At 43.0% G+C, this 13,484-nt stretch overlaps 1 protein-coding gene and 1 long non-coding RNA gene across 4 annotated transcripts in view; one reads left to right on the top strand and one right to left on the bottom strand.

Moving 5' to 3' along the window:
- Positions 1–497: 497 nt before the first annotated feature.
- Positions 498–1,467, bottom strand: LOC136369921 (uncharacterized). The gene is made up of 2 exons (XR_010745091.1): positions 1,153–1,467; positions 498–728 (listed from the first exon to the last, which is right to left on the bottom strand). It is a non-coding gene; the product is annotated as an uncharacterized lncRNA (long non-coding RNA).
- Positions 1,468–2,080: 613 nt separating this feature from the next.
- GPR107 (G protein-coupled receptor 107) overlaps positions 2,081–13,484 on the top strand; it is a 37,260-nt gene continuing 25,856 nt past the window's right edge. For 2 of the 3 annotated variants that reach the window (XM_066332759.1, XM_066332760.1), the window contains exons 1-9: positions 2,081–2,202; positions 6,865–6,990; positions 7,741–7,791; positions 8,005–8,093; positions 8,708–8,874; positions 10,555–10,589; positions 10,794–10,850; positions 11,643–11,753; positions 13,087–13,220. In XM_066332759.1, coding sequence (XP_066188856.1) covers positions 2,107–2,202; positions 6,865–6,990; positions 7,741–7,791; positions 8,005–8,093; positions 8,708–8,874; positions 10,555–10,589; positions 10,794–10,850; positions 11,643–11,753; positions 13,087–13,220 — 866 coding nt within the window. In that variant the 5' untranslated portion in view covers positions 2,081–2,106. Of the gene's footprint in view, positions 2,208–6,864; positions 6,991–7,740; positions 7,792–8,004; positions 8,094–8,707; positions 8,875–10,554; positions 10,590–10,793; positions 10,851–11,642; positions 11,754–13,086; positions 13,221–13,484 lie in introns of all 3 variants that reach the window. The other variant, XM_066332761.1, reaches the window with a different exon arrangement.

Consider the following 13,484-nt stretch of genomic DNA (forward strand, 5'->3'; position numbering starts at 1 on the left):
CAGGGGAATTTCTTGACCACTCAAGCAGTCAAAGTGTGCCTGATACTTGTTAGTGGAGCACGACAGCCTGTGCTGCAGCTGTGGGTGCAAGCAGCTGTTTCTCAGGAGCCAAAACTCCCCAGGTTTCCCAAGTGGTCCGTGCAAAGGGATTATAATAATTACAATACTAAAAAAACAAAACAAAAAAAAAAAAAAAAACAAAAAACAACTCCAAAAACCCCACCAACCCCCCACCTCCCGCCGAATTTCAAGAAAATATCTAACCGGGTTTTTTTAGAATAAATCATCCGATGTTTGTAGGTCCGTGGGGTTTTTGCAGCCTGTTGTAGCTCCGTGCGGTGCAAGGGCTGATGCTGCCAGGACATCTAGTGGCACACGTATGTACTGCCCAGAGAAAGAACGCTACCAGATAAACAGATTTTTTTTTTTTTTTTCATGCTTCCAGATATTTCCTGGTATCTGTCCAGGTTTCTTTGGCTGTTGGTGAGATTTCTCTGTTTGTTTTTTTGCCTAAGAATATACAAGGGGGAAATGAAATTGTGAGAAAGAATCTACAGGAACATCTGAATCATCTTTCTAAATAAAGATGGGACATACTACACAATCTTGATAAAATAAAAGTCAAGGCCATTGATTTTTCTGTCCCTTTTCACCTCCACGTGCCCGGTCCAGTTCAGTTGTTTATCTGTCTCTAGACAACAGAATTTACACAGCTGTTACTTCACACACTGAAAGGGAAAATCAGAATATCTGAGTTTTGGTAGCTGAAAGCACAGGGCTCCTCAGTGAAAAATTAGATTTATTGACATTGATGGCTCCCCATTGCACAGTCTTTCAAATTTATGTTTTTTAGTAATGCGTCAACACAAAAGCCATTTGAATTGCCCCTATTCACGTTCACTTTGCTTGTGTTACTCTCATTTTGAGCAACAAGTGATGGAAACCAGGCCCAATCTGCTTTTTCTTTTACTTGTAAATGTGACTACAACTGCCAGTTTAAATAGGTGCAAAATAGTTTATATAAGTGCAAAACGAATCCTGTAACGAAGCAGAAATCCCTTTGTTTGTTACATATTTTTCTGGCGATATTCAAAATCAATACTTTAACCCTGGCTTTAAATAGAAAAGCAATTTTCCTGTTGTTTGGACTACCTGATGTTCAGACGTCTGCTGTTGCCATAGCTCCCAGGAAGAAGCTGGAACTTGCTGGTAGATCCACGGCTGAGCTGGAAACAACCACTTCACCCCTCCCTGTAAACAACCATCCCACATCTCCCTGTGGACGATGCTGCAGGGCTGAGGTAGGAAGAGCTTCAGTCTTTTTTTGGGTTTTTTCTTGTGTCACCCCACAGAGGCTGGTCTGGGGGAGGCTCAGGGGGTTCCTTTTGGGCAGTGGCCCGCTCGGAGCCCCATGGCCATGGGGGGACCCACTACTGAAGAGAACCGACCCCACTGCCGAGGGGCTCCCAGGGCTGGGCAGGGACCACCCCAGGGCCCTCATGAGGAGCCTGATCCAACCTGGGGGCATCGTGGGGAGCAGCCTGTGGGCAAGGGCAACCCAGCAGAGCCCTGAGGGGCCTCAGGGAGAGAAAAGGGCGGGAAGCGCCTTCCCCATGGGGAAAGGCTGAGGGAGCTGGGGCTGTTCAGCCTGGAGAAGGTTGTGTGGAGACATCAGAGCGCCTTCCAGGATCTGGAGGGGCTACAGAAGCCGGAGAAGCACTCCTCGGCAGGAATTGCAGTGACAGGACAAGTGAAAGTGGATTCAAACTGAAAGAGGGAAAATTCAGGCTGAATATTGGGAGGAAATTCTTCCCTGGGAGGATGCTGAGGCTCTGGTACAGGTCGCTCCGAGAAGGTGTGGCTGCTCCCCGGGAAGCGCTCACGGCCGGGTTGGACGGGCTTTGGGGCACCCTGGTGTAGCGGGAGGTGTCCCTGCCCGGGCAGGGGGTGGCACTGGAGGCGCCCTGAGCTCCCCCCATCCCCAACCCCTCCATGATCCCTGACAGGACCCGGCCCCGCCCACCGCGGTCACGTGACGCCCCCGCCCGACACGTGACTCGCCTGACCCGGAAGTGGCGCGCGGGGGACGCTGACGCTGGAACAAAGATGGCGGCCCGCGGCGCTGGGGCCGTGCTGGGGCTGCTGCTGCTGCTGCTCCGCGCGGGCCCGGCCCGTGCCCGCGTCCATCACCTCACCCTCAAAGTAAGGTCTGCGCCGCCCCCGGCCCCGCTGGCTCGGCCCCCGGGTGCCCTGAGGGGAGCGGTGAGGCCGGCCCGGCCCTGCGCACCGCCCGCGGGCCGGGATTGGTCTCCCCATGTCTCTATTTTTGTTCTGCTGCGTACCCCGACCCTTCTTCCTCTTCGCTTCTCTCTGAGCTCTCCTCCTGCGCCTCAGCCCGCCCCGGCCCCGCCGTCTTGTGCTTTTGCCGTTATCCTCCCGCTCCCTCTGACCGCATCCCCAGAGTCCCGTCCCGCTTTTTCTGGCCGCCTGTTTCTTAGGGGGGAGTAAAGCGTGTGCAAGGGCCTCAGAATTACGATAGTTTGAAGGTAAAACTGCTTCACGTTCCGTTGACAGCGATGTGATAAGATAGGGATGAACGTGAGCTGAGGGAGAGGTTTCTCTAAGTGGATTTTGGTTGAGTTTCCGTTTAGCTCTGCTCTGCAGTGTTTTCCTGTCCTGGTCATTCCGAGGAGTGTTTGGCTGCAGCCGCTTTGCATTAACCAAACAATTAGCAGAGGCTGAGGAAACTGGTGCTGACAGCTTTCAATTTTGGTTCTATAGACTACTGGGTGTGCTTTGAAGGAGTGGTGTCATGCTGTGACTGTATTTGAGAAATACTCGTTATTCAGGGTAGTTGACGGGAGGTGCTGGATGTCAGGGCGAGGATGTGGTGCTGCCTGTTGTGTCCTGTGTGAGCCGCTGCCCAGTTGTTGTGGGACAGGGGAGCTCTGCCCTGGGGCTGATGCCCTTTTTACGGCTTCTGTGTAGCTCACGGAAAGCTCTGCAAGTTTTCAGAATTTAAATTTTGTTTTGGTTGTCAACAACGTGCAATATTCTGCCAGTAGAAACATTGGAAGAGGTAATAAATGGCTGGGACCTGCGTTGCTGTGCTGTTGGAGTAGTTTAGGGAGAATCCAGGACTTTGCAGGAATTCCACCTCAGGCTTTGGGATACAACATCTGCTGGAGGTGTTCATGTCTTACTGTAGGAAATTCTCCAGACTATGTAGTTGTTTAAAGTGCAACCACATGAATATTGTTGTACTTCAGGAGAAGTAAACTTTTTTTCTGAAGCAGTAAATTAAGAAGCTTGTGCCAGGTACATCATTATTTTCAGGAATTTGTGACAAACATTTGAGCATTGAAGGATTTCTCCTGGGGTGATTCTTTACCCATAAATAGAAAACGTTTCAACTTGTGTCAGGTAAATGTTCTGAACAGCAAACAAACAAAAAGAGGCTTTTAGCCCTTATTAGGGACTGCCTGGATCAATTACTAAATCCTGTTTGCTGTTTTTTCCCCGTCAGAGTGGGGTGTGGGTTTGGTTTTGCAGGTGTTTTGTGGGAGTTGCAGCGCTGAATGACCAAGGGCTGTGAGAAGTAGCAGTGAGTTAGTTAATCCTTGTGCCCACCTGCTTTTTAAACATGAGCTTTATTGTTAGAGCCGTTTCTCTCTTCCTCCTTCATCCCCTGCTTTACAACCTTTGTGTAAACATCAGATTTCAAAAACAGGGTCCTTTTACAATGAAAGCTGCTTCTTTGCTTGCAAGTGTGTCTTGACACTGAGCCAAGCTAAAGGCCACAGTTTCGTGGGAGTGTTTGATATTAGATTTCCTCAAACAAGCTGTTATTGCTTAATTCAGAATAGTTTCATTCTTGTGTCTTCATAATTACTGAGCTAAGGGGAAGCTTTTTTGTTGTCATAAAAACAAGCCACAGTCTGGTAGTTTCCAGTTCTAAAAATAACTTTTCATCTTTATGAAAGGGAACAAAACAGTTCCGTTTTTTTTTCAGTAGAGAAATTATTTGCTTGAATTTTGCTGTTAGACTGACCTTGCCAGAGAAGCTCCTCCTTGACAGCAATGGTTAACTAGCTTAATTAGTTTAATGAGATGTGTAAAAACACCCAAAACACTTCAACTAACAAAGCATACCCCCTACAAAGAAGAAAAAAAAACAAAACAAAAACTACAAAAATTGGGAGTTATAGAAGATCAACAGAAACAATTTTCAGAGCATTCCAGAAGTATCTGTAGTTGAAATGTTTCTCTTGGCCAAAAAGAAGGCCTTTGTCAGACATGGAATTACAGAGAAGATGCTGGTTTTCAATGGTTGCTTGTAAACATCTGTGGCCTTTTAATGTTGATAGGCTTCAGACTTCAAGAGCTCAGGTTGAAAATACCTTTCACAATATTCACTTAGTTTTACACAAATTCTGAGCTTTGTTCTTAGTCTCACACAAACAATAGGATTCTTTCCAGGTAAGGGTAAGCACTCTCTTGTGGAACTTTCTCTGCACTGACAGTGTGATCCCAATTAGGTTTAGGATAAAACAGTAGAGAATGTTTTTCCAGCCATTATGAGCTACAGGATCATGGATTCCACTTCCTGTAATGTTATTTGAGTGTTGCAGGATCACTTTTTATCCTGCAGGAGTGGAGGAACTGGGGAAGGTTTTTATGGAAACAAGCTTGAGAACTTCTGGTATTGGTTTGACTGTTAGTGATGAGTTCCAGATAATTTCTTGTCAGTAGGACAGGCTTAATTTTAAATGCATCCTATGTAAGTTAAATTAATGTGTGTGTTAAGCACTTAGATGCTGAACCATTCACTTGTATGGGTTCACACCTTTGCTGTAAAATTAAATATTTCTGGAGTCAGTAGTTGAGGGATTATAAATAAAAGCAGGATTCTTTCAACCCCATTAGTAAGCCACTGTCTATAGGCTGTCAATATGTGGAGCAGTAGGTGCTCTTGCTGTGGCTTGGTGGCAACTGGTGACAGTGTGTGTGTGTGGGATCATGTCAAGCTGAAGGATTTGTGAACTAAATCTGTAAACTCTAAGCACTCAAAGCTGAGATAAAACCAGGGAGGAAAGTGGTTGTATGTGTTGTATATTAATTATCTGCAGGTGCTGGGGGAGCAGATCAGTAAATTAGCGGAATAATTCACTTCAGTTGAACTGAAGAGCTCTTGCAAGTGCTCTAAACTGAGCAGCTGCCTCTGGTCACATTTGCAAGGTACAAAACCTTGTGGCTGGATGACGCCGTGTCCTCCTCAGATTCACCCAAACTCTTCTCTGTCCAGATGGGGCTAAACACATCTGCTGTGCCCTGTGAGGAGCCAGGATGAATTTTCTGTGCTGGCAGGGGAGTTACATGGAATGCAGTGTTGGAGGAACCAGGTGGGCTCTGTTTCAAGCGCGTTCCATGACCTAGAACCTGAAGACAGCAGAGCTCTGATCCTCTGTTAAACAAAGCATCTGCTGAAAGCCCTGTGTCACTCAGCTTTTTTTCTCTTCTTAGCATTAAGGGACCCATCTGGTTATTTGCCAGGTTAACTTGATTCTATTAGGGTGATCTTATTACAGCTGGATTACAGGTTAGCTGTGTCAGGATTAGTGTCCTGCTGTTGCAGTCAGTGATATTTGTGAGTCAGGAACGTTTTGTGCAGAGACGTCAAAATCGATACTGGAGTGGAGGGAAAGAAAGAACTTTTTGTACTTGTACAGTTTGTAGCTCAGCCTTCCAGGACTGTCTCCAGAACAGTTTGCCCTTAGCAGCTGACTTCTCTTTATAGAGTGTTCTACAATCTGATTAGCTTTTCCTAGAAGAAGCAGGAGGAGGAAATTTTTTTTTTGTGCCAACTTGGCAAATGTTTTAAATTTCATTGTAAATTTGTTTTTTTATTTCTGTTGCCTTGTTTCTACTTTTCCTCTAATTAATGACCCAGTAGGTTTGAGGGACCAGTTGCAGACACTGGATGTGACCTTTTGTCATCTGATGTGGCAATTGTGTGTGATGTCAACTACTTTCCATGTGAGGTCCTTCATGGCCTCCTTATTTAAAAAAAAAAAAAAAAAATTAAAGCTCCCTGTACTTGAACCTTTATCAGCTGTTCAGGGTATGAGAAGAGATCAATTGCTATGGTTTCCTTGCCAGACTGAGAGGGAGGAAATTATTCTGCAGCCAAACTGGGAGTAGAGGAGGGAATTAGCATTTTCCTGCTAGAGAAACCAACCCAAGTAATTCTGGTTTTGGTCTTTATTCTGTTTTTATTTTTTATTTATTTTATGGCAAAAGTCATTTGGAGGTATGGGACTCTGTACAAAACTTCATTTTCACACAGTTTTCCAGTGTATTAGTGTTTGCCTGTCCCAACACTGACCCTGCCTAACACAGATGACTGAGGGGATGACAATGCATTGGCCAAACCCCAGCTCTTGGTTAAGTGAGATCCTCAAAGTCACCTATTTCCTCTTCAGTCTGTTGCAGTGACAGTAGCCAGCATTCAAACAGTAGCTGTCTTGATGTGCTGCAGTCACTTTGGGGGATTTTGCTATATGTTGTTTAATCAGTGATGCCAGATGTTTAAATTCTTCCAGAATTTTGCTTGCATATTTCCCAGTAGCATAGGCAGGTAGCAGAAACATATCTGTTTAAAGTTCTTTCTGTTCAGGTTATTGGAAAAGCTGGTCCATTCCAGTGAGACAGTTGGTTACATCTGAAGGTATCCTAAAGAAATTTGCTGTTTGCGTAATTAGATATTTTGCATGAATATTCAAGTGTCACTTACTCACCCTGCTTCCCCTTTGCTGCAGCAGATGACTCTGCAGGTGTTTATAAACTTGCTTTCCTTTCTAACAGGATGACGTGAGGCAGAAAGTGCACCTGAATACCTTTGGCTTCTTCAAGGATGGTTTCATGAGAGTCAATGTCAGCAGCCTTTCCCTGAAGCCGACAGGGAGCTCTGATGACATGGACAGTTCATCAGTGAGTTCCTTCCTATGAAGCCTCTTGCTCTGGTGGCCTTCACTTGTCTGAGGTGTCAGATCCAAACTCCTGATGCTGTTGGCTTTGCTCCCCAGCATGAGCCAATTATGAGGATCTGTGTTTTGAGGTTTATCCCTGAGCACTCTCCATTGTGCTTTAAAGAAGAGCCTTTAACTTACTGGTCCTCTGCTGAACTCAATGCACACATCTATAACTTATCAATTGAACATCAATTTCCTAACAGTCCTGTGATGTGAGGTTTCTTCACACTGTGTTGCATTGCAATTCAGCTTGTGATCATTGTGTCAGTAGGTTTCCAGAACAGTGACAATGTTATTTTTAACAGAATTCTATTATATGTTATATAGCACATATTTTAATAGAAAGACTGAAATACTAGATTAGATAACAGACCTGAGTTCTTACTGTGCTGCACAGTTTCACCTCTTCATTGTAATAAAAGTATTGAATGTTTTTGTCAAGCAAAACTATGGAATAATACTGAAATAAGTTAAAATGTTGAGACATAGAAGGTACTCCGGATTTAGTTTGGGTTTGAATCATACTTTTTTTCCTGGTGGATATGGATGAGTTTGTTAGATTCTAATGTATTTTTCTGCCAAATTGCTTGATAAGAAAAATACCTGGACTCTGCCTTAAGTAGGTTAACTTGTTTAGAAAGTAGTGTCTTTGACTCTTTCAGTAGTGGTTTGGCTTCAACTGAACAGATTCTTCTCAATTGTCTCATAGGTGGGATTCAGTTTGGATCGGACAAGGAATGATGGTTTCTCCACTTACCTGGTAAGAGAAGTGAACTTGCTTTTCTAAGCTAAGACATCTCATTACTTGACTCTGGAAATGGTTGGACGAAATGAAAGAAAAAGGTGGGCGGACTTTAGAAAGGTTGTGAAGGATAATTTGGATTTACAACTTGCTGGGCTAAGAATGATAACCTGTACCTGGAGGGGAACGTGTCCAGAAGGCACTTCAGAGATGTTTTGTTCATGTTACCAGGATGAAGAAGTGGATTATTGTATCTTGAAGAAGACACCAGAGCCAGATGTCTCTGTTGTGATCTTACTTCTGGACATCAAAACACAAGTGTGAGTACAAGATGCTTTAGTTACTTCTTTAGTTGAACCTAATGTAACACTTGAGGGGTTTTTTTAAGGCCAGGAAAGCTGCTGTGCATGTAGGTTGTTTTTTAAGGGGTCACAGGAGAGATGAGGGGAGGTAAGTGTAAAACATCTGCAATATAAAATGGTCCAAGAATTCTTCCTGCACATTGTAGGGATAAAGGGACAGCAGGCAAAAGCAACCTACCTTAATTATGCTGAATGAGCCTAATGAGTTTTGATGTCTTGGGTCACTTTTGCACTCAATATGCAGTTTTACTGTTTGTCTTGAATTATCTTTTTGTATGGAAGTACTTTCAAGTCTTCATTGCTTTGTGGTAATGGAGTTTCTAGTGAGACTTTGCACACCAAAGCTGAAGAAACTTAATTTTCTTCATCTGCTCTTGTATTTCATGTAGAATGTAGCACAATGATCAGTTCTGCTGTAAGTCATGATCTGGTTCTTGCCTGTTCTTTGTGGTACAAAAAGCAAGTCAGGACAAGTTGATTTTTCCTTTATTGGGTATATGGCTGTGACAGATAGCATCTTTAAAAATGTTGGTTTGCTTTCATTTTGTAACAGAACCTTTTTGTTTCTTTAGTGTGAAAGTACGATTCTCTGCAGAGGCTGCTTCTTTGCTACCTAAAATTTTATTTGTATCTGAGGAAAATGGTACTGCCTTAAATACCAAGCTGCTAAAAACTTCTGAACCAAGCAGTGATTCTGGTGAAAATCCTCCAAATATCAACAGAAATACAGATGGCAGAGGTAAGCCAGCTAAACCTGACCTGTGTGTGCTCTTGCTGCTGATTCCTCATTGCTGTGCATCCAGCACTGAGTTGTGGTCACGTTTTGGGGTCGCCTGGGGGTATAATTTAATGCATATCCTCTGTAAACCTGTGCACACAGCTGCCTTTGGGGCTGGAATTTCCTGCTCAGTGATTTGTGTTTACCAGTCCTGTTGATCCATCAGAGAGACAACGACTGTTGGAGACCTTCAGTGCCTCTGAGAAGGGGTCAACAACTTGATTGTCTTTTGTCTGACAAGTAGAAGGCTAAAGGGGGAATTTTAGGGCCACCAACAAATAGTTGAAGGAAGGTTCGGAGGACAAGGTTTTCAAGCAATTTTTGGTAGTGGCACACAATGTCTGTTAAGTGTTGGATGCCTCAAATGGGATGTTAGGACAGAAAATAAGTAAAATAAATAAGGTATCCTTCCTAAATAGGTATTCCAGTATTGTAGTAGATAATTTGTGCAATCTAGTCTCCATATTTTGAAGTTTTAAATGCTTGATGAAGTAAAACCAGGGCCAGCATGATACAGTTGGCACCAGGTGTGCTTTGAGTCAGAAGTTGGATTTGTCTTCACAAGTCCTTTCCAGCCACCATTTGTATGAGTTGAATTCCTATCACTTAGAAATTATGGAGAGGGAGGAGTAACTGTACCAGTAATCTTTCTAGGAGGCACAAACCTTTGTCTGGCTTCCAGACCAGCAGACAGAACAATTTTATAGTCTCAGCTCTAATAGGATTAGCTCATGTTATCCCTTCCTGGCAGAGTTTAGACTTCAGCTCAGACTGTTGAGCAGTCTGATCTGGAGTAGTCTGAGTCTGTCTTGGCCTGTCACGTTCACAAGCTTTGATACCATTCAAAAGCTTGGACAGCTGTTGTAACAAGTCAAGAACCAAGGCTGGATGGCCCTGGAGATAATGGATCTGACAGCTATTGTTTAGCTTTCTCTGGTGTATAAAGTGTAGCATGAATGTGGACAGTGCGCTGAGGTGTGGGAGCCAAAAGCAAAGCTCAAGTCTTGAGCTTTTGCTTCCTGGTAGAAAGAGATGCCCTTATATTTGAAAAGCTTCTTATAGGAGTAGAGTCAAACTGTGAGCTTGACTGAAGGCTCCTGTCACCTCAAGTTCAGAGGACATGCTGACCTGGCTGGTCACTTAGGCCTTTGTGTTTTGTTTGTTTGTATTTTTACTGGGAGTTCAGTGGAGAGCTGCGAATTTATTCATTCCTCATGGTTAATTAGGATTTCCATATGTTTGTCAGGCCATGTATTAGTGCTCAGATTGAGATTTGTCAGTGAGATTAGCAATAATCAGTCATAACATAAAAAGTCAGATCTGTAGCTTGCATCTGGTTTAGGTTTCCTGCCTCTGGTCCCTCTCACCAGAGGAAAAGATTTCTGAGGTAGGCTTTTGTAGGAGGTGTAAGAGTAGAGAATCCTATCTTGGTGTTTGAGGATGCATTTGAATGAGTGCTGGCTGTGGGAAGAGTCCTCTGAGAGTAAGGAGAGACTGGGGGAAAAAATCTGTGTTAATGATTAGCTGGGAAACTGCCACGCAGACAAGTGTAGGAAGATGTGAGTAAGGTATTGACAACGTGGTGGTTTCTGAGGATGTCTAAGTGCAAACACTAATTAACATTAACACTTTTATCTCTAGGTCAGAGATCCAAACGAAGTACAACATCTTCCCAGGTAAGAAATTATCTGGAGTTCTCTTTCAGAAAGAACCTGGGGGATACTCCAGTATAATTGTAGCAGAAAAATGGGGAGTATTTGCTGTTGCCCTCAGCCTCCATTGTAAATATACAGAATGCAAATTTGATTGTCTGGTTGATGTAGCCAAATGTTTTAGTTACCTGCTTAATAAAGTCTAAAGGTCTCTTTTCCTTTTCCCAGCACATGATAGAGCAAGAACATCCTGTTCACGGTGACAGAGGAACTTTTTCATTTCAGGTAGAGTCTGTCAGTGTCTAAACACAGTTCCTTCACTGTCCTACTTTGGAAAAGTAAAAGTCTGGGCTATAGCTGTCTCTCTGATAGCAGGAGTTTGCCTGAAAATTTATTGATTTCCATCAATGATGGAAATCTTCCTTTATAAATTGTGGGAGGTGCTTTTAAATTGGCTTTGTTTTGATGCTGTTCTAACTATCGTAGTCTGTGAGCCTCAGCATATTAAAGTTTACTGTGCTGCCAGTAGTGCAGATCACTGATAACAAATAGCTGTGACCTGGCTGATGACTCAAGGGGAAGATCCTCTGTATGAAATGAGATTGATGCTTTGTTTGGACACCCTGGTTCAGTTGTGATGGTTGGTTGCTATAAAACAAACACATTTTAAATTCCGTTATCTGACACAGATCTCATTTCCAGAGCTATCGCAATTTGCATAGTTGGGGGAGGAACAGAAAAGCTGCAGGGCAAGTATAATAAATATTTTATGCTTTGCCATATCAAATATATGATACTTGTGGTTATCTTTTCTCTGTGGTGAGCTAAGTTAAGCACTGATACTTAACAGGCTTGGATTACCAGAGTGCATAATCCTAGATAGGTGCAATGATTTTGCATCTGGAATTCTGTTGAAACTTCCAGATGTGCTACTATCCTTGAACAGTCTGTTTGCTAAAGGGAACCAACTGACCTCAAATGACTGACTTCTTTCATGCTTCAGTAGAGATGACTTCCTACCAGGACAACCCTGTTGTGAATGAGAAGAATGCTGACTTTTCTATTCCTTGTTTCCAGTTCTTTTTTAACATCAGCTCGGATAAACAAGAAGGTCTCTACAGCCTGTATTTCCATAAGTGTGTTGGCAAGAAAGGGCCAGCTAATGATCAGCTGCTGTTTAGTCTTGATGTGAGTATGGCTTCTAAAGGATAATTAACTCATTAGCTTAGACTGCAACATCCAGCTTCCAACTCCAGCTTGTAACTAAGCACACACTGCACATGAGTGCACATATGGGGTGGGAAGTGATTCAGAGCTGTGTGCGCCAGGCTCTGCAGTGGCATTTCTGAAAGAAGTGACTACTGTAAAAATAATGAAAATAGTGGTTTTACAGAAATGCCTGAAAATCTGAAGGCTGAATGTGGGCTGGGTTCAGTCCACACCGTTGTGACCTGATGCTGTAATGAGATGGGAGTTAAAACAGCTGCTTGTGTTTTGCTGCACTCAAAAGTCACTTTCCTCGTTACGTGATGGCAGATATTAAGGCTGTTGCTGCAATGTAAATAGTTGGTATTTGAATTCAGTGTTTTTGCTTTTTCTGGCCTAATTAAAGATATGTTTTTATGGTGTTAGATACACATCCTAAAGGCAATATGTTCTAGCAAATGTCTCGTCTCTTGATGTACAAGGGTTTGGTCCTATGTGGTTTTGGTTGTAATCAGAGCTTGGGCTTCTCTGTTTTTTCCCTTTTCCTGTGCTTATGCTGGTGTATAATGAGCTGGTCTGGTATCAATCCTCTCACTGACTGAGGTACTTCAGCCACATCAGCCCCTGAACTGCTTTTTACATGTTTCTGTTAATGCTACTGCAAGGGAACATGGAGGTGGTAAAATTTAGCAGCCCTAACTTGACTCAGACTACTTCAGATCTGTTTCTGAAGTTGTGTGTCCAGCTTTCCTGAATTGCTGTGTCACTTTGATCCACTGAAGAAATTGGAAAGAAAAGAAAACCTGGATGATTGATCTGCTGAGTGTACTTAGAGATGCAGGAGAATTTCAGTACTTCAAACTTGATGCATTATATTGTTGAAGTCCTAGCACATATGACTAAGCCACTTAGGGGTATAAATAGGATGCTAAATAGTGCTTGTTTTCTCAGTCACAGGAAAATAGGCTGTCAGCCCATTGTAGATATTGTTTCTGTATCAAAGGTGGGCAAATTGTGACTTTTGGTAGAGAGAACAACTCTACTTTGCCTTTGCCTTTCTGAATAATGCTGCACAACTGAAACACCGTTTTCCAAGGGGATTATTCTTGTGGGAATAGCTTTGCAAAATGTTTTGAGATTCTTGAGGATGAAGGGTAGGTTGTGGTTTTTTTCTCTGAGACTTATAAGTCACCACTTCAGCAAAGCTCATGTTAAATGAGTGAATTTGATTGTGAAATGTAATTCTTAACTCACTGCTTTAACAAAATGGGGTTTTTTTATTCAACTGTACGCATAACACGCCTTTAATATTCAGATAGATATTACGGAAAAGAATCCTGAAAGCTACCTCTCAGCAGGTGAAATCCCACTGCCAAAACTTTACATTTCCATGGCTATCTTCTTTTTCCTGTCTGGGACTGTATGGATCCACATACTTCGTAAACGCAGGTAAGTTCAGGATCTGTGACAAGTAGGGGCCTACCTTGTTTGGTTTTTATTTTTCATTCCTCTTCTTGTAATGCTCAATTCACAGTCACATTTGATCACTTAAAACTCCAAATCTGGCTCAGATTTGTATGCTTATTCCACAGTTTATATTTGAAAACTGCTTTAGTCAGTACTGTTGTTGCAGACTGCCATTCTAAAGTTACAAAATCTTACATTGAAAGTTCTTCAGGTAGTGTACATATAGTGGAAAGAATAGACAGGAAA

Source organism: Sylvia atricapilla, chromosome 19 (assembly GCF_009819655.1).
Source record: "Sylvia atricapilla isolate bSylAtr1 chromosome 19, bSylAtr1.pri, whole genome shotgun sequence".
Taxonomy (NCBI): Eukaryota; Metazoa; Chordata; class Aves; order Passeriformes; family Sylviidae; genus Sylvia; species Sylvia atricapilla.